The following is a 26,515-nucleotide window of genomic DNA, read 5'->3' as shown; positions in this document are numbered from 1 at the left end:
AGTTATTCTTAATTTTTTGATATCCATAAAATGCTGAATTAGTTTTAAAAAATAAAATAAAATGTCCCAAGTTGGTACTTACAGAGAAATTCAATGTTTGTTGACTTCTTGAATGTTTAAACAAACTTCAATCTCAAAAATCTCTTTTTTTAAAACATTGGCAAGTGTTCAAGAAACAATGTGTTATCTGGGGTGACTTCACTGGTAGCAAGAACACATAAAGAGCTCTTTTTGCCTCCATCGTATACCAAGACCGACCAAAGGGGATCTAAGGCTAAGGACTGGATGCTGACCAATATTGTCAAGAAAATTGTTATCAGCATGTGATTCTTAGCACAACCACAACGCTGAAGATCCCTTAATGATATCTTAGTATTAGTTTTTGTTATATATCATGATATAACACAAATAAAATGATACATAAATATATATTTCAAGTATAACATTAAATATATTTTGCTTTATGAAAAACTCACTATATAGTTAGTGCTTTGTTCATTTCCCTGGATAAGTAAAGAATTACCAGCCAGCGCCTCTCATTGGCAGACCAGTAGATTACTCAAAGTTTCATCGGCATTGGGTTGGGGAGGTTTGTGCGCAAGGACAGGTAGTATATTTATCCCAAAGGCATTCTGGGTACACAGGGTTTATCTTTTTGCAGAATAACATTAATAACTATGGAGTTCCTGGATGGTGCAAACAGTAAATGCACTGGGTTGCTAACTGAAAGGTTGTAGGTTCAAGTCCACCCAGAGATGCCTCAGAAGAAAGGACTGGTAACCTATTCTTAATGGATCACCATCATGGGAAACTCTACTCTGACACACACGGTGACCCTTTTCTTTTTCTTTTGAATTAGTAGCCATACGGAAGAACCTGCAGCCGTGGCTGAAATTTTTATGATCCCTACTATAGGGTCGCTGTGAGTCGGAATCGACTCGATGGGAGTGGGTTTGGTTTTGGTTTGGTACATTCTCTCTACTGCCCTCAGGCTGCTGGACCTCGGAACTGCTCATCATGTTTCCTACACTGATCATTAAGTTGAAGCTTCTAACAGCATCTGTTTCTGAGAAGCCACGAACAGTTAATATGGAAAATGAAGACCTGGCTGAACTCTTATCATTAAGGAATGTGAGAACAGGAAAAAAAGACAACATGGAACCAAATATCCTAAAATACTCAAATCTCAAGTAATTCTTTGAATGAGACTGAAGGAAAATTTAAATGGTATTGGTTAACTTTGAACCATCTATAAAATTCAAAATACAAGTTTTGGATGGAACAAGAGGTTAAATGTGAAGTAATAAGCCGATAGATTACTATACAAATTGAAATGGTAGAGAGGGGAGCAGAAATTTGGTTTTAGAAAATTTTAGGAAGTAAACATACAATGAAGCCCTGGTGGCGCAATGGTTAAGAGCTTGGCTGCTAAGCAAGAGGTCAGTAGTTTGAATCCACCAGTTGCTTTTTGGAAACCCTGTGCGGCAGTGCTACTCTGTTCTACAGGGCTGCTATGAATGGGAATCAACTCAACTGGCAACGGGTTGTAAACATACAATAGCAAGATTTTAAATACAAAGCAGAATTTTGGAGGTGATGGTGGGAAGAGGGAGAAAGGTAATTCTTTCAGAATGGATATCTGGGTCTCTCCCAGTTCTAGCTGAAGTCCTCAAGGAAACATTAAAATATGAGGAGGGAGCATAGAGCATAAGGACAAGAAGCCAGGGAAGGCTGCCTTCCTATTGTAAGAATCACTGAAGAACTCTTTTGCCGGATTCAGTGTTTAAAGGCTCATATTCTAAAAAGAAACTCAGAATTTGCCAACAACTTCCTTCCTGAAAAGGTAACATGGTCTCTTTAAGCCTGAAACCAAAAATATCCCCTAAAGTATTCTTAAAACCAAACAATAGTTTAGCTTAAGTAGTTAAAAAAAAAAAAAAAAAAGTCTGCCTTGAGCTTTGTGCTGTTTTAAGATCTATCAGTATGGGATCAAAATGACCACAACAACTGGCAAGATTGGATATGAACCTTAGGGGGCAGTGAGTTTATATTAATGGAAGAAGAACAACTCTGAAAAGGAGAGTGAGAATGGTTGCACAACTTAAAAAATGTAATCAAAGTCACTGAATTGTACATGTGGGAACTGTTGAACTGGTGTATGTTCTGCTGTGTATATTCTCAACGACAACAGAAAGTAAAATATAACAACAACAAAAAAGGTAGCATTGTCTAAAGGGAAGTAAGCAGAGCTGCTCTCCTCCCTGGGAAGACCTTGGAGTTTGGAAGCAATGGCTCTGGGGTTGCAAACCCTGAGAGTGACAGGAGCTTCCACCTGACTCCTTTTGTCCCCCCAGAAACATGCACAATATTTTGCCTGCTCACAGAGTTCTTACAACTGTCAGTTGCTGATGCGTCAGCTTCAACTCATGGCAACCCCAGGTAAACAACAACCAGACAGTGCCCGACCTTGAGCCGTCTTCATGATTGTTGATACATTCAAGTCCGTTATTGCAATTACTGTGTATTTTGAGTGCCTTCCAACCTAGGGGGCTCATCTTCCAGCACTATATCAAACAACATTCTGTTGTGATACATAAGGTTTTCATTGGCTAATTTTCAGAAGTAGATCACCAGGCCTTTCTTCCTACTGTCTTAGCCTGGAAGACTCTGGCCACAGCCACCAAACGCCACTAGTACACTAGTATCTTCCTGTAATTGTGATATCCAAAATGGCCCTAGAGACCATGTCATTCCCACTCCCTCTTGAGATTCATTTACTCAGCAATTAGAGACAAAGAATAGGCAAACTGAATTTTTTTTCTCTCTTTATTCTGTAAATACTGATGAATAGGATATTTTATATTATGGAATATTGAACTTCTATATTTTGGGTAATATTTCTTATTGGCTCACAAGAAATATGCACTTTATTATGATATATAATAATACAGAGAAAAGCATAATTGCTTGACCAGACATATTTAAAATCTGGAAGAGATTATAATATAATCTACAAACTAAAGATATTATGATAGTAAAATACAGACATAAAAGAAGAAAACATTGACGAAATCCCCACAAATAATTTAAAATTTTTAGAAATATTTTACTATATTTATTTTTCTTACAAATTGTACGGGTCAAAGGGAAAAAACTAAGAAAATAAATGTGAAAAGATGACAAATGACAAATGAAAGAAGTATAACTTTAAAAAAAGAATAAAAGACCAAAAGGAGAAAATTTGAAGCAAGAAAAATTGTGAAATAAGTTATGTATGCAATATGTTGCTGCTTTTCTTCCTCACAATTAATTTCTATGACTTAATTACTTTAGTAATCATAGAAACTCACAGCATATTTCTTATTCATCTGATGAACTGGTGAACTCATCAAATGATAAATTAAGAAAAACCTTTAAATACTGAAGATTTGCCTAGCTGAAGAAAAAACAAAGTTTCCTTAACTCATTCGGTTCTTTAATTCACACCATTAACTGTTTCAGGTTTTCTGAAGCATTAAATATGAAATCAAATCAGCTCTTTGGAAAGTTTCAAGTATGTGAAACTTTAGGAGGGCAGGGGGGAGAAGAGCCTGTATATCAACGTAGTCATTACTAGAGGTTCTTGAAAAAAAAAAAAAAATCACCGTTTAACATGTAAAATGTGACAAGTTATGAAATAAACATTGGAAAAAGCTACTCAGAACCTGGTTTAAAAAAATCTGAATTATTTCATACTTTAAAGGATTATAATTTTATTACTTCAAGTACATTTCTTCATCCATTCTTCAAATATTCACAGAGGGTCTTTTTCATACAGCCTAATCTAATAGTCAAAATTAATGGGTTTTCTATATATTTTTCAAAAGTATTATTTAATGTTGTTTTTATTTATTTAAAGACACATCATTTTAAGGGTAGAATGTAATTCTCTATATCCAAGAAAAATCCAAATTAACTGTAACCTAGGACATCTAAAAAATTTTTCAGGCAACAGAAAAGGGACAAAAATTTAATCACTTCCCTTGGGAACTCATTTTAATGCCTAGCAGCATACTCATCAGGAATATTCTCTAAGTCATAGTTTTGCCATTATTCAAATAGGTTCATTAGGCTTTTACATGATTTTTTGGAGGAACAGTACAATTGGTGATATTGAGAGAATTGAGCCTCATGTCCATAAACTTGACCTTTCAAAGAACAAGCCTGGTAAAACTTGCTATGACAGAAGGCCATGAGTTCTGCTTCTCTTGATTTCTAGATAAGTAACTTCCCACTACATTTGTGATAATTGAGAACAGTTTCTTATTATTCTTCTCCCTTCTCTGTTTTATCAACAGGGGAATGAGCTGAGTGGGCTTTCTTATGCAGTTAGCCAAGTAGAGTTTGTGTCTTTGGGGATGGATCATGGCCAGAACCTATCTAAAGTGAAGTGGAGTGAACAGATGGATGAGTCAGTCCAAAACCCTAAGAAAGACCATGCTTCAAAGCTAGTAAACCAAAAAAAAAAGTGAGTTAATAAAACTCTAAAAAACCCCATTCCTAGATGGACCTAGTAGACATTTTGTACTGGAAAATAAAGCAGTATTGCAACTCTGAGTGCATTGAACATCACTGGTCTTTGTATGGACACCATTCAGAGATTCATAGGGATCAAATAATGACTGGAATGAGTGCTGTTGATATTTCCCATTTGTTTGGCTGCACAAAGGCATAGTTTTGATCAAGTGTTAGAACAATCATTCTTGCCTCCCCTGTGTCCATTTCCACATGAACACTGCAGTTTGTGGCTAACGGCACAAAAGGCAGTTCCATAGGTCAATTATCTTTTGCTTAAACCAGTGGCTTCCCCCCAAAACAAAGAGCAGTAAATCAAAGCAGCTAATCGCTGTTACACTCAAGAAGATTTCGTTATAAAATACACCATTAGTGTCACAGCTTTCTGAGCGCACCACAACTTGCAAGTAATAGATTCTAAAGAACTGATAGGGAAGGAAGCAAATAACGATGACCCCTATAAAAAAGAGGTTTTTCAATTGGGCCCAGAACTCCTGGTGGCATAGCAAGGAGTGGCGTATCTTCCGCACCATCGACATAATTATGAAGACCTGGAAGGCCAAGAGAATCACTGCAATGGCTATGACAATAATGATTATCATATAGTTGATAACTTGCACATGCTTTCTAGCAAGTTCTTTGTGGAAAGTAAAACAGTGTTCCTCATCATATTTCTCCTTAGTCCCGTACTGAGAAACAACCCACGGCACCACAATGACAATTACCAGCAGCCACATCCCAGTGCTGGCAGCCACAGCATGCAGTTTTCTGTAGAATTCTACTTTGTCCTTGCGCTTAAAGAAGATAAGGTACCTGATGACCAGGATCACCACATAGAACAGGAATGTGAGGTACATGTGGATATGCAGCATGGAACTCACAAATTTGCAGAAGGGCAATCCAAATATCCATGTCCGCTTGATGAGGTAGATCAAGCGAAAAGGCACCGTCAGGAGAAAAACACTGTGCACCACCACCAGGTTAACAACAGCAGTGGTGGTCACAGACCTGGTGTTCATTTTCACCAGCAGGAACAAGATGGAGATAACACCTACAAGTCCTCCAATGAACACTATGCAGTAAAGCCAGGTTAAATATGGTGTCAATATAGGATTGCATGAGCTGTTCCTGATATCATCGTGGTCCCTGGTAAGGTTGTGGTCAACCATGCTTCAGGAGTCACCTGGAAGAGACCATGCACCAGTGTCACCAACAAAATTCTACAGAACTTTGTTCACATCACCTTTATAGCATCGGCAATGTGGCTCTGTAATTTATCTGTTTACACAATGTACACTTTATGTGCCTTAAGAATAAAAACTATGTCATATGCCTGTTTGCATACCCTGGGACCAAAAACACAATAAGTCTGATTGTTAATCTTTAATGAGTTAAAGACTCTGAAGTATTCTCAGAGACATACATATATATACATAGACAAACCATGTTGCGTACAACTGGAGGAGGAGGGCAGGCTATACGAAGCTGAAGCACAGATACTACTAGTACTGCGCTAATCATGGCAGAAGTTTGTAGCATGGATGGAAAGATGAGTGGATGCATTAAGTACACAAAATACTTCTTTCTTTTAGGTATGACTATAAGTCTCTAATTCCAGCTCATCAGCAAATGACCCAAGAACACGTAAATCATTGGGGATGCTAATTAATTTGACAGAAAAGTCAGTTAAGGCAGTAGCAACCCATAGGAGAATATATCTGAACTTCTCAGTAGTGTGGCTTTAACTAAGTTCTTCTCATGGCCCTACTGAAAATACAGCGTATCTCCCAGTTCTCCCATCTTGCACCCTCAAATACTTTAAAAATTCGTGGAAGAACCATCAACCAAATCTAAAGTAATATCATTTCTCTTCTGGACTTCTGAAAGATCCTTTTCCCTAATAGTCTTGATGCCATCTAATTTATTCTCCATGTTGTAGCCTTACTAATCTATTAACCACACTAATCAGGTCATGTCACTTTCTAATTTAAGTCCTTTCAAAGGCTTCCTGGTTTTTGTTTGTATTTTTTTTTTTCCAAACAAAGATAAACATCCTTAATGTGCCTTCAGAGGCATAGCATGATCTGAGTTACAGTGGCAAAGCTGGATCCTTTGAGCCAGATTCAAGGAAGAATTATTGGCACTGACACTGACACTGGAATGGGAACGCAGGAAAGGGAAGTGTCTTGATCACTCCCGAATTTCTGACTTGCACAGTTGTGTAATTAAGGGCCTATTTACCGAAACTGGGGAGACTGAAGGATTAACTTTCATGAGGAAGAATGACTCAATTCCACAGTCAGTACTTACCGTCGTAACACCTTTGCGATTATTTTTATTCATTTCTTGAGCATCACTCTTTTCTATTAGACCTCAACACCATGACGGTAAAGGTTGGTTCTGCCATGTTAATCCTGTTTCTGCAGGCTGGCCAGAAGGCCTGATCAATAGTAAGTTCTCCGGTATCCACTTGGTGTGATTTCCAGCTCTCTTTCTAGGGGCTGGATCTTATTTACTTTTCCCCTTATAATTTGACCCTGGAAATGTTCCTATTAACAGATCTCACTCCTGGACTTAGAATTGCCCCCTGCCATGTCCTAGCTGCATATTTGAGCCTCGCAGTACAAGGATTACTTAAACCCCTGAACTTGCTCAGACATGCTCTGGCTACCCCCTCTATCCAGGTTATCACCATTCCGTCTGTGCTCTGTTGGACTGTACATACGCTCAGACTAAGCTTCTCTGTTTCCCAGGTACTTAGATGTTGTTGATCTGAATCTTCTTACCAACTAGAATTCAAGGGAAAGAGTGAATATCTTTGATGGCTCAATATTGTTAAAATGTCAGTTCTCTCCAAATTGAGCCATAGATTCAATGCAATCATAAAATCCTATCAGTCCTCTTTGTAGAAAATTACACACTTATTCTAAAATTTATATAAGAATACAAAGGGCTTTGAATAGCCAAAATACTTCTGAAAAAGCAAGAACGAAATTAAAGGATTTATACTGGATGATTTCAATACTTCTTATAAGTCCATAGTATTCAAGGTAGGGTGGCTTCAGCATAAGAAAAGACATAGAGAACAACAGGACAGAATTAAAGAGACTCCAAATGGACCCACACATCAACAGATTTTTCAATGAATAGACCAAAAGAATTCAATGAAAGGTTCTACAACAATTATACATTCGTGTGTAAAAAAAACCACCTTCAACTTTATATCACACATATACAAAAATTAACCAAAATGTTTCACAGACTTAATAGTAAGAATTAAAACAATAAATCCTCCAGATGAAACTAGGATAAAATCTTGGTGACTTTGGGTTAGGCCAAAATTTCCTGGATAAGACTCAACTGTAAAAGAAAAAAAAATACAAATAGGACTTTGTGAAAATTTAAAACTTCTACTCTCCAAAAAAAAGTTAAGAAATGAAAAAATAAATCCATACTGTAAGAAAAATACTATGAAGTATGTATATATATATATATATATATACACATATATATGTAGCAAAGGACATTTATCCAGAATATTAAAAGAACACTTACAAATCAATAATAGAAGAAAAAGAACTCAATTGTTTAAACTGGGCAAAATATTTGAATAGATACTTTATCAAAGATATATAAATGGCAACTATGTCCAAGAAAATGTGCCTGCTTCATTTGTTATTAAGAAAATACATATGAAAAAATGCGTAACTGTGTATTACTATTACACACCCACTACAATGCTGAACTTGAAAGAACTGACACCACCAAGTGTTGGAAATGACACGGGGCAACTGAAACTCTCATATATTTGGGATGTGGAATACTAGAGTCACTTTGGAAAACAATTAGGCAGTTTCTTAGAAAGTTAAATATACGTTTGTCATTTCACCTAGCAATCTCACTCTTAGATATTTATCCAAGAAGAATAAAAACATATCTCTGCACATTAACTTATATTAAATATGCAGAGCAGCTTTACTTATAATTGTCAAAATTATAAGTTGCCAAAAGTCCATCAGTTGTTAAATGGATAAGCAAATTGTGGACATTTGTACAATGGAATAATACTGTATTATCAAACAATAAAAAATAAATGAACTATTAATTAATACTATTAATACATACAGCTATTAATACATACAACTATTAATACGTACAACAATCCTGATGTGTCTTGAAAGCATTATTTACTAAGTCATGTATTCTCGATGGGACAATAGTACCCCAAAGGGGGTAAAATTTGTTTTTGAAGGGTAAAAATCCTTAATATTTTTATGTATAGAGTACAGATATACATACAATCCATAAATAGATATAGACTGTATCTGCAGTATTAAGGTTTCATAAGGAGGGGTGATGATTAGGAAAAAAAAGTCTAAAAAGATTCCTCATTTTTGGTCCCATTCATGGTGACCCCATGCACAATGGACTGAAACACTGCCAGGTCCTGTACCATCTCCTCAATCCACTGCACATCCAACTGGTTGGGATCCATAGGGTTTTCGTTGGCTGATTTTTAGAAGTAGATCACCAGGCATTTCTTCCTAGTCTGTCTTAGTTTGGAAGCATCGCTGAAACCTGTTCAGCATCATAACAACGTACAAGCCTCCACTGACAGACACTGACAGGGCACTCGTGGCTGCACGTGAGGTGTATTGACTGGATCGAACCCTGGGTCTCCTGCATGGAGGGTAAGAACTCTACCACTGAAACACCACTGCCCATTGATAAAAGATGCCAGGAAGAAAATACTACATATTGTATGATTCCTTTTTTTTTTTTTTAAGAAAAGGCAAAACTAGTGTGACAGAAAACAGATCATTGGTAGCCCAGGGCCCAGGGAAGGGAGGAAGGGACTGATTTTGAAGAGGCATATGGGAACTTATTTGTTGATGGAAATGTTTTATATCATCATGGTAACAATTATAGTTATTTGTCAAAGCTCGTTGACTTGCACACTTAGTGTTGGTGATTTTTCTTACATGTAAATTACACCTAATAAAGCTGATTTAAAGTAATTATAGCCTGATCCCAGAAAGCCTCTGCTTTTGTGGGCATGGAATAAAATTTCAAAGAACTTCTGAGGCACTTAACCGGGCAGCTTCTTTTGGCCTCCCCAGTAGGTTGCCTCGTTATCCTTATTCTATTTGATGTGTAACCTCTGTACTTACTTTTTATTTTTCCCTGTAGAAACGTAGTTCCATCAAGTAGACATGAAATTATATTGCGTTCGCATTCGAGTCAAGGATCAACGTGCCACCATAAATTCTGCTCTTCATTTCCTTTGGCTATTGACCTAGCAGAACTGACTTCTGAAAGAAGAAAGTAAAATCAATGGGCACATCATTTGCCTCGAATTCTTTGTTTCTTATAAACATCCATGATCTCTGTCTTTCAGGTACGAGAAACACATGTTAAACATAGTCTAAGTCCCAGCTACCATGCTTCCTGCTTGTGTTCATGTTGTCTCATTTAACACTCACAACAATCCCGAGAGTTGTGTATGTATTGCCATACTGACATTTAGATGCAGAGACCGAGCTCTAGACGGGAGAAGTCACTGGACCAAGGACTCCGAAGTCACACTCCAAAGAAACACACACACACACAAACACACACACACTCCTCAATGTACATCATGGAGAAGCAAGTTGTGAATCCTCCAAGCCCAAGCTTCCAAATCTTAAAATAAGAAGGAGGGAAGCCCATGAAGAAATTTGCTTCTACTCACATGGCTTATGCCAATATAGCCTGAAAGCTATTTTTCCTTCTTTTTGGATTTCTCACTTTCCTATTCCTTTTACTTGGTTTGGCAGGTCCTATAGGTGACTTCATTCAACATCCATTCTAACTCTTTCCGGCCTGCCTTTCTGTACAGATTTTTTGCAACTGGAGTGCTCATATGTGGCTTATTTTCTGCTAGCCTGTTGCACTGTTGCAAAACCTGGAGGTAAAAGTGAGCCAAATGCGAGATGTCAATGTGCAGGGAGATTGGATCACTTGGTAAGACAGTGATGGAAATGTGGACAGCTACGGCAGAATTCTGGCACCCAGCACCATACATCATGGGTTTCAGAAAGCAACAGTCAGGGTCAGTGAGGTTTCTGCTATCAGGCACATCTATTGTGTAGCAAACAAGCCTGGTTCTCAGACATTCCCAGATAGTCTGTAAGCTATTGCCTTCTAATATATACCTTCTGCTCAAACTAGCTAAAGTGGATTCTGTGGTCTGCAAGAGAAGGAGCCCCAGCGATGCAGTGTTTAGAGCACTTGGCTGCTAACCAAAAGGTTGGTGGTTAGAACCCACCAGCCACTCTGCGGGAGGAAGATGTGGCAGTCGGCTTTCATAAAGATTTGCAGTCTTAGAAACCCTGTGGGGCAGTTCTACTCTGTCCTGTAGGGTATCTATCAGTCGATATCGACTTGATGGCAATGGGTTTGGTTGGGTTTTGGTTATCTGCAACTAGAATCTTGATATATCTGGTTAATTCCTCCTTCTCATTTGAGAGTCCTGAGATATCACTTCCTCCAGAAAGCCTTCCTAATCTCCACTCTCAATTCAGGTTACACGCCATTCCTATTTTGCCCTACAGAACACACCGTGCTTAGCTATATTATGGCTCATAAAAAAAAAAAAAATTATGGCTCATAGCACAGAGAAATATAATTCTCAGTTGACACTCCTGGCTTCCAAAAGAAACTGTAATCATCTTGACCCAGGGTTTAATTTATCTTTGTATTCCCAGAACCTAATACAGTTTTTTAAATTAATGTAAGTATTTTTATTGAAAGATATCAAACATACAGTACAGGGCACATTGTAAATATAGAGCAGTGAATTTTAACAGAGTAAACAAACCCTTGGAACGAGCCCACAGATCAAGAAGCCAAATATTACTGCAATTCCAGAAGAACTTGTGTGGCCTCTTCGGGTCATTATTCTCCCCTTCAACGGTAATCGCTGTCCTGACAGCTACCACCTTAAAGCGCTGTCCTTAGGTGCGGTCCAGTTGGTTCGGACTCATAGCAACCCTGTATAGAACAGAAAGAAACACTGCCCGCCATAAAATAGGTTTGTCTATTCTGACTTTTATAAAAATTGAATCACATATTCTTGCACGTGTGTCTGGCTTCTTTTACTCAGTATTATACTTTGATATTCATTCCTTTGTACAGTTGTTGTTCATTCATTCTCATTGTGATATATTGTCCTATTGTATGAATATGACACTATCCATTCTGCTGCGGATGGACAGTTGTATTATTTCCAATTTTAGGCAATTACAAATAGTGATACTTTGAACATTATTATACATACCTTTTGTAAACATTTGTATACATTATTGTTGGGCATTTATGTAATAGGAAACCCTGGTGGCATAGTGGTTAAGAGCTACAGCTGCTAAACAAAAGGTCAGCAGTTCAAATCCACCAGGAGCTCCTTGGAAACCCTATGAGGCAGTTCTGCTCTATCCTAAAGGGTCGCTATGAGTCAGAATCGACTCAACGGCAATGACTTTGGTTTTGGTTTTTTATTTACTTAGTAGCGCAATTGATTAGTCACAGGGTATGTGTATGTTCGGTTTTGGTAAACACGGCAAATACTTCCCAATATGAATTCCCACTAACAGTCAGTGAGAGTTTCAGTTCCTCTGCAACTTCGAGGACATTTGGAAGTTTCTCATTTTCTCTTTTGCCGTTGTAGTACACGTAGGAGCTAAACACAACATATATTTAAGTCTTTTAAAATTTGTCTCAGTATGTTTTGTAGTTGTCTATACAGAAGTCTTGTACACGGTTTTCCTGCATTGATTGAGATAAAATCATATGATTTTTCTACCTTATTTCTACTAATGTAATGCATTAAAATGATTGATTTTTACATGATCTTTTTATATACATTGTTGTATTTTAGATACCAATATTGTGTACAGGATTTTTACCACTGGAAGGTTCTGGATCATCTGGATTATCTCTGGGAATGGGGATGACATTTCTAATCAGAAAATTAGTGCAAATTACCTGTATGGTCCTTTTCTTTTTTTCTTCATGTTTTTTTGCGATAACATCTCACTGTTTCCCGAATCTGCCTATCGACTTTAACAAAGCAATCAGTATATGGGTCCATGTTTCCTAGCAACTGCAGCCCCTGATTTAGTTCAGAAAAAAACCCAGCTAATCTTTTCACTGTAAAAATTTTTGACAACTTCCCTCCTCCCTCTCCCATCTTGTCCAGCTCATCCTTGAATTTTTCGGCAGCTTCAAAGTTGGTGCTTCCTGCTTTTCCAGTTAAATTACATAAATCAAATCTGCATTTGAAGTGATGAAACCAGTCTTTGCCGACATTAAAGTACTTACAGTAGTCTTCTTGCTGCTCCTCCAGGTTTTCAAAAAGGCTGTGTGCTTTCACTCGAATCATCGGTAAACTCACAGGAGTCCACTTCCTGGATTTGATCTTCTATTCAAATCATCAACAGCTTCTCTATCTCACAGATTGGCCCTTTTCTCTTATTTATTAAAACTGCCGATTTTATACCAATCGCTCCTTCAGCTGCCTCCAAAATCCTACTCTTATCCTTAATGATTACCAAAATGGTCTAATGAGACAGTCCTTTCTCACATGTTGTGTCACCAACTTTCTTTCCATTGTCATGGGCCTTAATGATCTTCATCTTTATATCAGTGTCTAGAGGCTTCCTCACCTTCTTTTTTGGATTAGAAAGTGGCATGACTTCTTTTGCTAGACATATTGTTGGGAGTATAAGCAGTTCAGGTGTTACAGTTAGGGAAACTATGAACAGCTTGGTTTTAAATTAACAACTGACATTTCCGATGGTACGAAACTGAGTAAGATCATGCTGTAGGCCTGGTCTACAATGAAGTCAGCGTCAGTGTCATAACAATGAAGTTGGAGTCATAACGGTTGTCAGGTGCAGGCACAGTTCAATTGCTGTACGTCATTGGAGTTGAGCATTGCCTGACTTCCTATTTGTTACACCTCTCAACACTGACACTGGCTTCATTGTCGACCGGACCATATACACAGCCTGCTATAGAGCAGTGTTTTGAACAGTAAATCATAAAACTGAACATCTGCGAGTGAACATCTAGAATGGTAACATTAGCAAATTACACATTGCAACATTTATGTAGTATATATTAAAAAAAAAACTAGTGTTTTTTCTTTTATATTAGTACTGATAAAATGTAAAAAAAATAGGACAGTTATGAGTGGTTTGTCATAACTCAAATATGTTATAAATCGGGGATTACCTGTACGTCGGTTCTGTAGTTCTTTTATTCCTTATATTGATCAGTTGTGTTTTCTCTCTTTTTATAAATTTTGCTGTGGTTTTATTCATTTTATTAATATTTTCAAGGAGACGACTTATGTCTTGGTTGATTTCCTACATTGTATATTTGATTTCTATTTCATTGACTTGTTCTTATCATTTTCCTTTCTTCTACTTTAGATTTATCTTACTGTTCTTCTAGCTTCTTGAGATGGAAGCTTAGATCACTGGTTGTCTGTTACATATATGTAGTATATATTTATATTTATAATTACATTATACTTTTTTGTTGTGTGCTGTTGAATCTATTCCAACTCATAGCAGCCCTATAGGACAGAGTAGAGCCTTCCCATAGGGTTTCCTAGGCTGTACTCTTTATGGGAGAAGCTAGCCAGGCCTTTTCTCCCACAGAGTGGCTGGTGGGTTCAAATCGCTGACTTTTTGTTTAGCTACTGAGTGCTTAATCATTGCGCCAGTAGGGCATGCTAAAATACATATATCCATATGTATTTTCCACTAAGCACTGTTATAGTCAAATTCCCCAAGTTTTGATGTGTCATATTTTCATCATCATTTAGTTCAAAATATTTTCTAATTTCCATTTTGATTTCCTCTTTGATCATGGGTTACTTAGAATTTCACAGAATGCAAGTTTTCTATTTTTTTTTTATTATTGCTTTCTAGCTTTATTCTCTTTTGACTAGAAAGCATACTGTAAATAATCTTAGTCCTTTGGAATTTACTGAGGCTTACTTCATGATCTAGCATATAGCCAAATTTGGTAAACATTTCACATGAGCTCAAAAAGAATGCATATATTGTTATTATTAGCTCCAGTGTTCCATATACAGGCATACTCTTGTTTTATTGCACTTCACTTTATTGCACTTCACAGATATTGCATGCTTTACAAATTGAAGTTTTGTGGCAACCCTGAATTGAGCAAGTCTATCGGCACCATTTTCCAACACCATGTGCTCACTTCATATCTCTGTGTTACACTTCAACAATTCTTGAAATCAAACTTTTTCATTATCATTATACCTGTTATGATGATCATCGATCTTTGATGTTACAATTGTAATTGGGGGGGATCTACGAACCACGTTCATATAAGATAGCAAACTTAATAGATAAGTGTTGTGTGCTCCACTGACCAGCCGTTCCCCCTTTTCTGTCCCTCTCCTCAGGTATCACTATTCCCTAAGACAGGACAATATTGAAGTTAGGCCAATTAATAACCCTACAATAACCTCTAAGTGTTCAAGTGAAAGGAAGTCTCATACATCTCTCACATTAAATCAAAAGCTAGAAATGATTAAATTCACTGAGGAAGGCATGCCAAAAGCTGAGACAGGCTGAAAGCTAGACCTCTTATGCCAAACAGTTGCAAAGTTGTGAATGCAAAGGAAAAGTTCTTGAAGGAAATTAAAAGTGCTAATCCAGTGAACACATGAATGATAAGAAAGCAAAACAGCCTTATTGCTGATATGGAGAAAGTGTTGGTGGTCTGAATAGAGCATCAAACCAGCCACATTTCCTTAAGTGAAAGCCTAATCCAGAGCAAGGCCTTAATTCTCCTCAATTCTTTGAAGGCTGAGAAGGGTGAGAAAGCTGCAGAAGAAAAGTTTGAAGTTAGCATAAGTTGGTTCCTGAGGTTTAAGGAAAGAAGCAATCTCTGTAACATAAAAGTGCAAGGTGATAGTCAGAGGCAAAAGGACAAATATTGTATAAGACCACTATTATAAGATCTTGAGAAATAGTATAAACTGAGAACAAGACATACTTTTGTGGTTATGAGGGGGGGAGGGAAGGAGGGTGGGAGAGGGTTATTTACTGATTAGTTAGTAGATAAGAACTACTTTAGGTGAAGGGAAGGACAATACTCAACACATGGAAGGTCAGCTCAACTGGACTGGACCAAAAGCAGAGAAGTTTCCAGGATAAACTGAATGCTTCGAAGGTCAGCGGAGCAAGGGCGGGGGTTTGGGGACCATGGTTTAAGGGGACTTTTAAGTCAATTGGCAAAATAATACTATTATGAAAACATTCTGCATCCCACTTTGAAATGTGGTGTCTGGGGTCTTAAATGCTAACAAGCGGCCATCTAAGATGCATCAATCAGTCTCAACCCACCTGAAGCAAAGCAGAATGAAGAACACCAAGGTCACACGATAACTAAGAGCCCAAGAGACAGAAAGGGCCACATGAACCAGAGACCTACATCATCCTGAGACCAGAAGAACTAGTTGGTGCCCAGCCACAACCGATGACTGCCCTGACAGGAAGCACAACGGAGAACCCCTGAGGGAACAGGAGATCAGTGGGATGCAGACCCCAAATTCTCATAAAAAGACCAGACTTAGTGGTCTGACTGAGACTAGAGGAATCCCAGTGGCCATGGTCCCCAAACCTTCTGTTGGCCCAGGACAGGAACCAGTCCCAAAGACAACTCATCAGACATGAAAGGGACTGCACAGTGAGTAGTAGAGAGGTGCTGATGAAGAGTGAGCTACTTGTATCAGGTGGACACTTGAGACTGTGTTGGCATCTCCTGTCTGGAGGGGGGATGGGAGGATAGAGAGACTTAGAAACTGGCAAAATTGTCATGAAAGGAGAGACTGGAAGGGCTGACTCATTAGGGGGAGAGTGAGTAGGAGTGTGGAGTAAGGTGTATATAAGCTTATGTATGACAGACTGACTTGCTTTGTAAACGTTCACTTAAAGCTCAATAAAAATTATTAAAAAAAAAAAAAAAGTGCCAGGTGAAGCAGCAAGTGCTAATGTAGAAGCTGCAACGAGTTACCCAGGAGATCTAGCTGAGATAACTGATGTGGGCGGCTCCACTGAACAGCAGATTTTCACTGTAGATGAAACAGCCTTAGACTGGAAGAAGATGCCATCTAGGACTTTCATAGCTAGAGAGGAGAAATCAATGCTTGGCTTTAACACTTCAAAGAACAGACTGACTCTCTTGTCAGGGGCTAATGCAGCTGGTGAATTTAAGTTGAAGGCAATGCTCATTTACCATTCTGAAAATCCTAGGGCCCTTAAGAATTATGCTAAATCTACTCTGCCTGTGCTCTGTAAATGGAACAACAAAGCCTGGATGACAGTACATCTGTTTATAACATGGCTTACTGAATATTTTAAGCCCATTGTTGAGACCTACTGCTCAGAGAAAAAAAGATTCCCTTAAACATATTATTGCTCATTGACAAAGCACCTCGTCACCCAAGAGTTGTGAGGGAGATGTACAAGGAAATTGATGTTGTTTTCATGCCTGCTAACACAACATCCATTCTGCAGCCCGTGGATCAAGGAGTAATTTTGACTTTCAATTCTTATTATTTAAGAAATACATTTTGTAAGGCTATAACTGCCATAGATAGTGATTCTTCTGATAGATCTAAGCAAAGTAAATTAAAAACTTGTGGAAAGGATTCACCATTCCAGATGCCATTAAGAACATTAATGATTCATGGGAGGAGGTCAAAATAACAACATTAACTGGAGTTTGAAAGAAAGTTGATTCCCACCCTCCTGGATGACTTTAAGGGATTCAAGATTTCAGTATAGGAAGTAACTGCAGGTGTGGTGGAAATAGCAAGAACCTGAAGATGTGACTGAATTGCTGCAATTGCATAAAACTTTAATGGATAAAGAGTTGTTTCTTATGGATGAGCCAAGAAAGTGGTTTCTTGAGATAGAATCTACTCCTGGTGAAGATACTGTGAACATTATTGGAAGGACAACAAAGGATTTAGAATATTAAATAAACTCAGTTGATAAAGCAGCAGCAAGGTTTGAGAGGATTGATTCCAATTTTGAAAGAAGTTCCACTGTGAGTAAAATGCTATCAAACATCATCACATGCTACAGAGAAATCTTTCTGAAAGGAAGAGTCAATGGATGCAGCAAACTTCATTGTTGTCTTATTTTAAGAAATTGCCACAGTCACCCCAACCTTCAGCAACCACCACTCTGATCAATCAGTAGACATCAACACTGAGGCCAGACCCTCCACCAGCAAAAAAATTACAACTTGCTGAAGGCTAGATGATGGTTAGCATTTTTTTTTAGCTACAAATCATTTTTAATTAAGGTATATACATTGTTGGTTTAGACATGATGCTATTGCACACTTAATGGACTATCAAAAAAACAACCAAACCCATTGCCGTTGAGTTGATTCTGACGCATAGAGACACTATAGGACAGTGTAGAACTGCCCCCATAGAGTTTCCAAGGAATGCCTGATGGATTTGAACTGCTGGCCCTTTGGTTAGCAGCCGTAGCATTTAACCACTACCCCAACAGAGTTTCCTAATAGACTATAACCAAAAAAAAAACATTGCCCTCGAGTTGATTCCGTCTCATAGCAACCCTATAGGACAGAGTAGAACTGCCCCATAGAGTTTCCAAGGAGTGCCCGGTGGATTAAAACTGCTGAACTTTTGGTTAGCAGACATAGCTCTTAACCACTACATCACCAGGGTTTCCTCTGATAGACTATGGTATAGTGTAAACACGTGTAAGTCATGTTTACAGTAGACTATAAAATAGCATAGTGTAAACATGACTTACATATGCACTGGGAAACCAAAAAATTCATGTGATGCACTTTACTGCAATATTCACTTTATTGTGGTGGTCTGGAACTAAACAGGCAATATATCCAAAGTATACCTGTAATCAACTGAAATTAAGTTAAATTTTATTATTCAATCTTTTATAATTCACCCTTTTTGTTTTTTGGGGTTTTGTTGCCTTATTTTAGCAGCTTTGGAGAGAACCAAAAAAACCCATTGCTGTCGATTCGATTCTGACTCGTAGCAACTCTACAGTACAGGATAGATCTGCCCTGTAGGGTTTCCCAGGAGTGCCTGGTGGATTTGAACTGCCGACCTTTTGATTAGCAGCTGTAGCTCTTAAACACCATGCGATGGAGAGAGTGGTATGTTAAAATTTACCACTACCATTGTAGACTTCTGAATTGTTTTTTTTTCATTCGGCCAACTTTCACTTTATATGTTTTGAAGCTATGCTATTGGTTCACAAATATTTGGAATTGGGAAATTTTCATTATGAAAGCTTCTTTTTTTATCTCTATTAATGTTTCTTACCTAAGGATCTACTTTTTCTTATATACCCCAGCTTTCTTTAGTGTTTGCACTTTATATTTTTCCAATATTTTACTTGCAATCTTTCTGATCCTTATATTTTAAGTGTGTCTTTTGTACACCACATATAGTTCACAGTACCCTATTCTCTGATCTGCAAGAAAAGATAGACACATGAGAACAATAGCATTATTTTATCAATATTACAATAGAAAACTGTATCCCCACATTGAAGTCAAAACATTGAAATTCTGCAGACAATTTCTCATTTGCATTTTGATTTTAGCAGTGTCACGTTTTTCTCGGGGGTCACATATATTTTTACAGCAGTTTACGTCAATTGCAGTTAGTAGGAATATGCCTTTAACCAAAGTGAACTTATTCGTTCAAACCTAAGCTATTAAATATTTCCTGATTTATTACTTTATGTGTGTATTAGAGTTGGAAGTCAACAAAGAATAGAGGAAATCTCAAGCTTTCAAACAGAATGGAAAATTTGAAGCTTAAAAAATTTGGGAGGATATGCCTTCATTGCAAAAGTTTGAGCATACACTAGAAAAAATAACATAAACCTTAAAATAGTATTCAGAAATGCTTTCATTGCCTCACTGCAGAATAATAACCTGCTATTTTTTTTTAATAAGAACAGACTCTGAGGCTGTGGGAAAGCTAGGACAATGTCTGAGACAGGCAGTGAAGCAATGAGCTGGCAGGGTACGTGACAGGCTGGTCTGAGAGACACACACCAATCGCCAAGGCTGAGAACCCAGGAAAATTGGGCCAGTATCCACACTCACAACACCCAAGGACAAGCAAAGCTGATGACCCTAAAAAGTCTCTGCTTCTTTCCCTGGATATCAAGTTTACATGACATAAGTTTGGAATTCTCAATCTTTTAGGCTCAAGTTTGAAATTTGCCCAAAGACCCCTAGATTTCTGTAGAATATTTGGGAGACACTAATATTATTATTTAAAGACTCTACATTACATTCAATTTTTACAGAAAAAAAATAATGTGAGCAGTAGCCGAGTATCAGTTATGATTGGATGAATTCATAAAAGAAAAAGAGAAATCCAGATGATAGGTGAGGAAAAGAGAGAAGAGAAAGAGGAAAGAAGGAGAAAGGAGAAAATGAGAAAGAAACAGAATAAGAAGAAGAAACAGGAAGAGACAGAAAAAGAGGACAGCAAGTCTCAAAGGGTCCCAGCCAGTGACGCTGTCATTTGTAGGCCTTTGAACTGACTCTATTATTTCCCTAGCTTCAAGGTCTTTACATTTGGAACTGATTTACCCAGTGGGTTGCCTAATATAATTTGGTTTGCCAAAGGGGATGCCTGGGTGATGCAAACAGTTATTGTGCTGAGCTGCTAACCAAAAGGTTGGAAGTTTGTGTCCACAAGAGGCACCTCAGAAGTAAGGCCTGGCAATCTACTTAAAAAAAAAAACAGCTTTTCAAAACCAAGAGTAGAATATAGTTCTACTCTGACACACAAGGTGTCGCCATGAGTCACAGCTGCTAGTTTTAACTGGGTTTCTGAAAGAGTGCTGTTTATCTCTGTAAGACCTGAAAGAAGGTAAGGGTTGTTGTTTCTGCTCCCATGGAAACAATCCATTACAAATACAAGGAGTCAGGGGCCTTTTTTAAAAACAACATCAACAACACTTATTTGTTGATGCTATTTAAATATCTCGCCTATATATCCTCATTGTGTTTCCTCTTCCCCAAATATTCTAACCTTCTTACACAACCTTGAGGACTAAACACAGATTCCACTGCCTTCAGGAGCCCTTCCAAATCCCTTTACACTCTTGACTGCTGTTTTAGGCTGGGTTTTCTAGAGAACCAAAACCTATATATACGTATGGAGGTCCTGAAAGTTTTACTCCATCACGCCATTAAGGTTGACTCTACTTTGAGGAAATAGCTCTTCCCCAGTCGTCTTTTGAGTGCCTTCCGTCCGAGCTTTCAGGACCTTCATCTGCTGACGTGGCACGACTCAAAATGAGAAGAAACAGCTGCAAACATCCATTAATAATCAGAACCTGGAACGTCCAAGTGTGAATCTAGGGAAATTGGAAATTGTCAAAAGTGAAATGGAATGCATAAACATCAATATCCTAGGCATTCGTGAGCTGAAATGGACTGATATTGGCCATTTTGAATCAGACAATCATATACTCTACTATATCGAGAATAACAGCTTAAAGAGTAATGGTGCTGCATCCATTGTCAAAAAGAACATTTCAAGATCTATCCTGAGGTACAACACTGGCAGTGATAGGAAAATATCCATACACCTACAAGGAAGACCAGTTAATACGACTATTATTCAAATTTACACACCAACCACTAAGGCCAAAGGTAACGAAATACAAGATTTTTATCAGCTTCTGCAGTATGGAATTGATCAAACATGAAATCAGGATGCATTGATAATTACTGGTAATTGGAATGTGAAAGTTGGAAACAAAGAAGAAGGATGGGTAGTTGGAAAAAACGGCCTTGGTGATAGAAACAATGCCAGAGATCAAATGATAGAATTTTGTAAGACCAACGACTTCTTCATTGCAAAAACCATTTTTCACCAACATAAACGGCGACTATACACATGAACCTCACCACATGGAACACACAGGAATCAAACTGACTACATCTGTGGAAAGAGACGATGGAAAAGCTCAATATCATCAGTCAGAACAAGGCCAGGGGCTGACTGTGGAATGGAACATCAATTGCTCCTATGCAAGTTCAATATGAAACTGAAGAAAATCATAGCAAGTCCATAAGAGCCAAAATATGACCTTTAGTATATCCCACCTGAATTTAGAAACTGTCTCAAGAATAGATTTAATGTGTTGAACACTAATGACCGAAGACCAGAGGAGTTGTGGATGACATCAAGGACATCAAACTTGAAGAAAGCAAGAGGTCTTTAAAAAGACAGGAGAGAAAGAAAAGACCAAGATGATTGTCAGAGGAGACTCTGAAACTTGCTCTTGAATGTTGAGCAGCTGAAGCAAAAGGAATAAATGATGAAGTAAAAGAACTGAACAGAAGATTTCAAAGTGTGGCTCAAGAAGACAAAATAAAGTATGATGATGACATGTGCAAAGAGCTGGAGATAGAAAACCAAAAAGGAAGAACGCACACGGTGTTTCTCAAGCTGAAAGAACTAAAGAAAAAATTCAAGCTTCGAGTTGCAATTATGGGGAAAATATTAAATGATGCAGGAAGCATCAAAGGAAGATGGAAGGAATACACAGAGTAATTATACCAAAAAGAATTGGTCGACCTTCAACCATTTTAAGAGGTAGCATATGATTAGGAACTGATGGTACCGAAGGAAGAAGTTCAAGCTGGACTGAAGGCATTGGTGAAAAACAAGGATCCTGGAACTGACAGAACATCAACTGAGATGTTTCAACAAACAGATGCAGCACTGGAAATGCTCATTTGTCTATGCCAGGAAATATGGAAGAGAGCTCCCTGGCCAACTGACTGGAAGAGATCCATATTTATGCCTATTCCCAAGAAAGGTGATCCAACCAATTGCATAAATTATAGAACAATATCATTAATATCACGCACAAGCAAAATTTTGCTGAAGATCATTCAAAAGTAGCCTACAGCAGTATATTGACAGGGAACTGCCAGAAATTCAGGCGGGATTCAGAAGAGGACGTGGAACCAGGGATATCATTGTTGATGTCAGATGGATCCTGGTTGAAAGCAGAGAATACCAGAAAAATATTCACCTGTTTTATTGGCTATGCAAAGGCATTTGACTCTGTGGATCATAACAAATTATGGATAACATTGGGAAGAATGGGAATTCTGGAACACTTAGTTGTGCTTATGAGGAACCTTTACATAGATCAAGAGGCGTTGTTTGGACAGAATAAGGGGATACTGAATGGTTTAAGTTCAGGAAAGGTGTGTGTCAGGGTTGTACCTTCCATCATACCTATTCAATCTGTATGCTAAGCAAATAATCTGAGAAGGTGGACTATATGAAGAAGAAAGGGGCATCAGGATAGGAGGAAGACTCATCAACAACCTGTGTTATGCAGATGACACAACCTTGTTTGCTGAAAGTGAAGAGGATTTGAAGCACTTACTAATGAAGATCAAAGACCACAGCCTTCGGTATGGATTACACCTCAACATAAAGAAAACAAAAATCCTCACAACTGGACCAATAAGCAACATCATAATAAATGGAGAAAAGATTGAAGTTGTCAAAGATTTCATTCTACTAGGATCCACAATCAACACCCATGGAAGCAGCAGTCAAGAAATCAAAAGACACATTGCATTGGGCAAATCTGCTGCAAAGGACCTCTTTAAAGTGTTGAAAATCAAAGATGTCACCTTGAAAACCAAGGTGTGCTTGACCCAAGCCATGGTACTTTCAATTGCATCATATGCATGTGAAAGCTGGACAATGAATAAGGAAGACTGAAGAAGAGTTTTTGCCTTTGAATTAAGTTGTTGGCGAAGAATATTGAATATACCACGGACTGCCAAAAGAACGGACAAATCTGTCTTGGGAGAAGTACAACCAGAATGGTCCTTAGAAGCAAGGGTGGCGAGACTGCATCTTACATACTCTGGACATGTTGTCAGGAGGGATCAGTCCCTGGAGAAGGACATGCTTGGTAAAGTACAGGGTCAGCAGAAAAGAGCAAGACACTCAATGAGGCGGATTGACACAGTGGCTGCAACAATGGGCTCAAGCATAACGATGATTGTAAGGATGGTGCAGGATCGGGCAGTGTTTCGTTCTGTTGTGCATAAAGTTGCTATGAGTCAGAACTGACTCAATGGTACCTAACAACAACATATGTATGTGTATATATACTTGTATACATATATATGTATATATAGAGAGAGAGAGATCAAAGAAATGGCTCATGTAGTTGTAGAAGCTGGAAAGTCCCAAATCCATGGGTCAGGCTGTAGGCTTCTCCCAACTTATGTAGCTGCAGGGGCTGGCAAGCCCAAGAACGATCGGCAGGTAAGCTGCTAGCTCAAGTCTCAAGAACTGGAGGTCAGGTGAACAGGAGCCAGCTGTAAGATCCAGAGCGAGTAAAAGCCAGTGAGCCTTGCGAGAAAGTCTTCCTATATTGGATGCAGGCCACAACCCCAAGAAAACTCCCTTCCAGTCAGTTGGTTACTCACAGCAGATTCCATTATGGAGGTGATCATGTTATATTAGATCTCATCATCGAGGTGATTACATCACTGTATGGCTGCCAAACTATATCCTAACTGTCAAACCACTGAGAATCATGCCCTGCCAAGTAGACACACAACCTTAACCATCAAAGTCCAACCTTTGTCATCTTGGCACCTGTACACATCTCCTTAAACCATACATAATTTCTGAATAAATAAAATTATAAAGTGATACTTGCACCTAACATGATACAACTAACACATGTACAACTGAAAATGCACTAGCTCTGTTTGCATCTAATATTTTACAGGTGAAGAAAACAAAAATATTTGATGCACACATACAAAGCAGAAATATTCATAACAATTACAGTCTTCATTTGTACAACTGATCACGTGGCTGTAACTGGTATTTAGCACTACCTTCATCCACCACCCATTCCATATTCCCTTTGCCGGCAAGAAGCACCTTAGCTGGTTGCGGTTCTTTGCCTGATGGTGTGACTCAAACCTTCATTCCCGAGGGTTTGGGCCATTAGTAGTCATGTCGGAACTGCATTGCTCTAGTTTTCCATTACCTTTATTCACAGGGCATGGTATTACTAACACATCCCTTCAGGGATCTACTGCATTACACACATACTGTTCTTTACAGTCATTATGTAATATCAGTCTGATTTCCTCTTGGTAATCAGGATGAATCACACCAGCCAATATGATAACCCCCTTCTTTGCTTGTTGATCCAGAGGCATAAGGAGCCCAAAGTGGCCAGGTGGCATTCTTAGCTTCCAGCTCAATGAAATCAGTGATGAGTCTCCAGATGGGAGCATCCCTCCCTTCGGAACTAAGACCCCTAGACCTGCAGAGCATAGGTTCACGGGGGAAGGAAGCAAAATTTTGTGAGTGGGTCACTAAGGGTAATACTTGGTGGTGCCACTTCCATTTCCACCCCTTGATTCATGGACCCATGAATCCTGGCTATGGGAGAAATAGCACCATATATTAGATGCTGGTACAGAGCATATACAACCTCCTGGAGGATATTGCCCTAACACTGTAAGGTATTGCCACCTAGCTGGTGCTGTAATTGTGCCTTTAGAAGGCCATTCTATCGTTCTATCAAAGTAGCTGCTTTAGGGTGATGGAGAACATAGTAAGATCAGTGAATTCCATGAGTAAGGGCCCATTGCCACATTTCATTTGCAGTGAAGTAAGTCCCTTGATCCAAAGGAGTGCTGTGTGGATTACCATGATGGTGGGTAAGACATTCTATAAATCCACAGATGGTAGTTTTGGCAGAAGCATTGCATTCAGGGAAGGCAAATCCATATCCAGAGTAAGAGTCTATTCCAGTCTGAACAGACCACTGCCCTTTCCATGACAGAAGTGGTCCAATTAATCAACCTGCCACCAGGTTGCTGGCTGATCGTCTCAAGGAATGGTGCCATACTGGGGACTTGGTGTTGGTCTCTAATGCTAGCAGCTTGGGCACTCTACTCAGGATGGCTGTAGACAAGTCAGCATTGGTGAGTGAAAGTCCATGTTGTTGAGCCCATGCGTAACCTCCATCCCTGCCACATGGCCATTTTGTTCGTGAGCCTATTGGGCAATGAAGGGAGTGGCTGGGAAAAGAGGATGACTGGTTTCCATAGAACACATCATCCTATCCACTTGATTGTTAAAATCCTCCTCTGCTGAGGTCACCCTTTGGTGAGCATTAACATGAGCCACATATATCTTCACTTCTTTGGCTGATTCAAAGAGGTCTATCCACACACTTCTTTTCCATACCTCCTTGTCTCCAACTATTTTTTCATCTTATATAACAGCATTTTTAATAGACTTAATTTTTTTATAACAGTTTTAGGTTTACAGAAAATTGAGCAGACAGTATACAGTTGCCATATATTCCCTCTCCCCTGCACAGTTTCCCCACCATTAACATTTTGCCTTAGTGTGATACATTTGTTACAACTGATGAAACAATACATTATTATTAACTAAAGTTCACAGTTTATGTTAGGGTTCATTCTTTGTGTTGTACAGTTCTATCAGTGTTGACAAATGTAAAATGTCATGTATTCACCAATACAGTATCACACAGTATAGTTTCACTGCCCTAAAAATCCTTTATGCTTTACCTATTCATTCCTCCCACCCTTCCCTGAGCCTCTGGTCACCACTGTTCTTTATACTGTTTCTATTGTTTTGCCTTTTCCAGGATGTCACATAGTTGGAAATCGTCAACAATTTTTCAATCATGTTCCTTCCAAGTCCCTGACTATCCAGCCAAACCACTGGGCACAGCCCATGAGTCAGTATACAGCTACACATTTGGCCATTTCTCCTTCCAAGAAAAGTGAA

The 26,515-nt window shown here is 38.5% G+C and overlaps 1 protein-coding gene across 10 annotated transcripts in view; it reads right to left on the bottom strand.

Moving 5' to 3' along the window:
• The window catches only part of GPR141 (G protein-coupled receptor 141), a 111,341-nt gene that overhangs the window by 35,092 nt on the left and 49,734 nt on the right, over nt 1-26,515 (bottom strand). For 3 of the 10 annotated variants that reach the window (XM_049894517.1, XM_049894516.1, XM_049894524.1), the window contains 2 exons: nt 9,726-9,866; nt 4,060-5,737 (listed from right to left, as the gene is read on the bottom strand). The exons of 1 other annotated variant lie outside the window; for it this stretch is intronic. In XM_049894517.1, coding sequence (XP_049750474.1) covers nt 4,788-5,723 — 936 coding nt within the window. In that variant the 5' untranslated portion in view covers nt 5,724-5,737; nt 9,726-9,866 and the 3' untranslated portion in view covers nt 4,060-4,787. Of the gene's footprint in view, nt 1-4,059; nt 5,738-9,725; nt 9,867-11,413; nt 11,609-12,912; nt 13,557-18,973; nt 19,120-26,515 lie in introns of those variants that run through there. 6 more of the 10 variants (XM_049894518.1, XM_049894521.1, XM_049894519.1 and 3 more) reach the window with 5 other exon arrangements.

Source organism: Elephas maximus, chromosome 8 (genome assembly GCF_024166365.1).
Source record: "Elephas maximus indicus isolate mEleMax1 chromosome 8, mEleMax1 primary haplotype, whole genome shotgun sequence".
Lineage (NCBI taxonomy): Eukaryota > Metazoa > Chordata > Mammalia > Proboscidea > Elephantidae > Elephas > Elephas maximus.
This window is presented reverse-complemented; position numbering and strand designations above follow the sequence as displayed.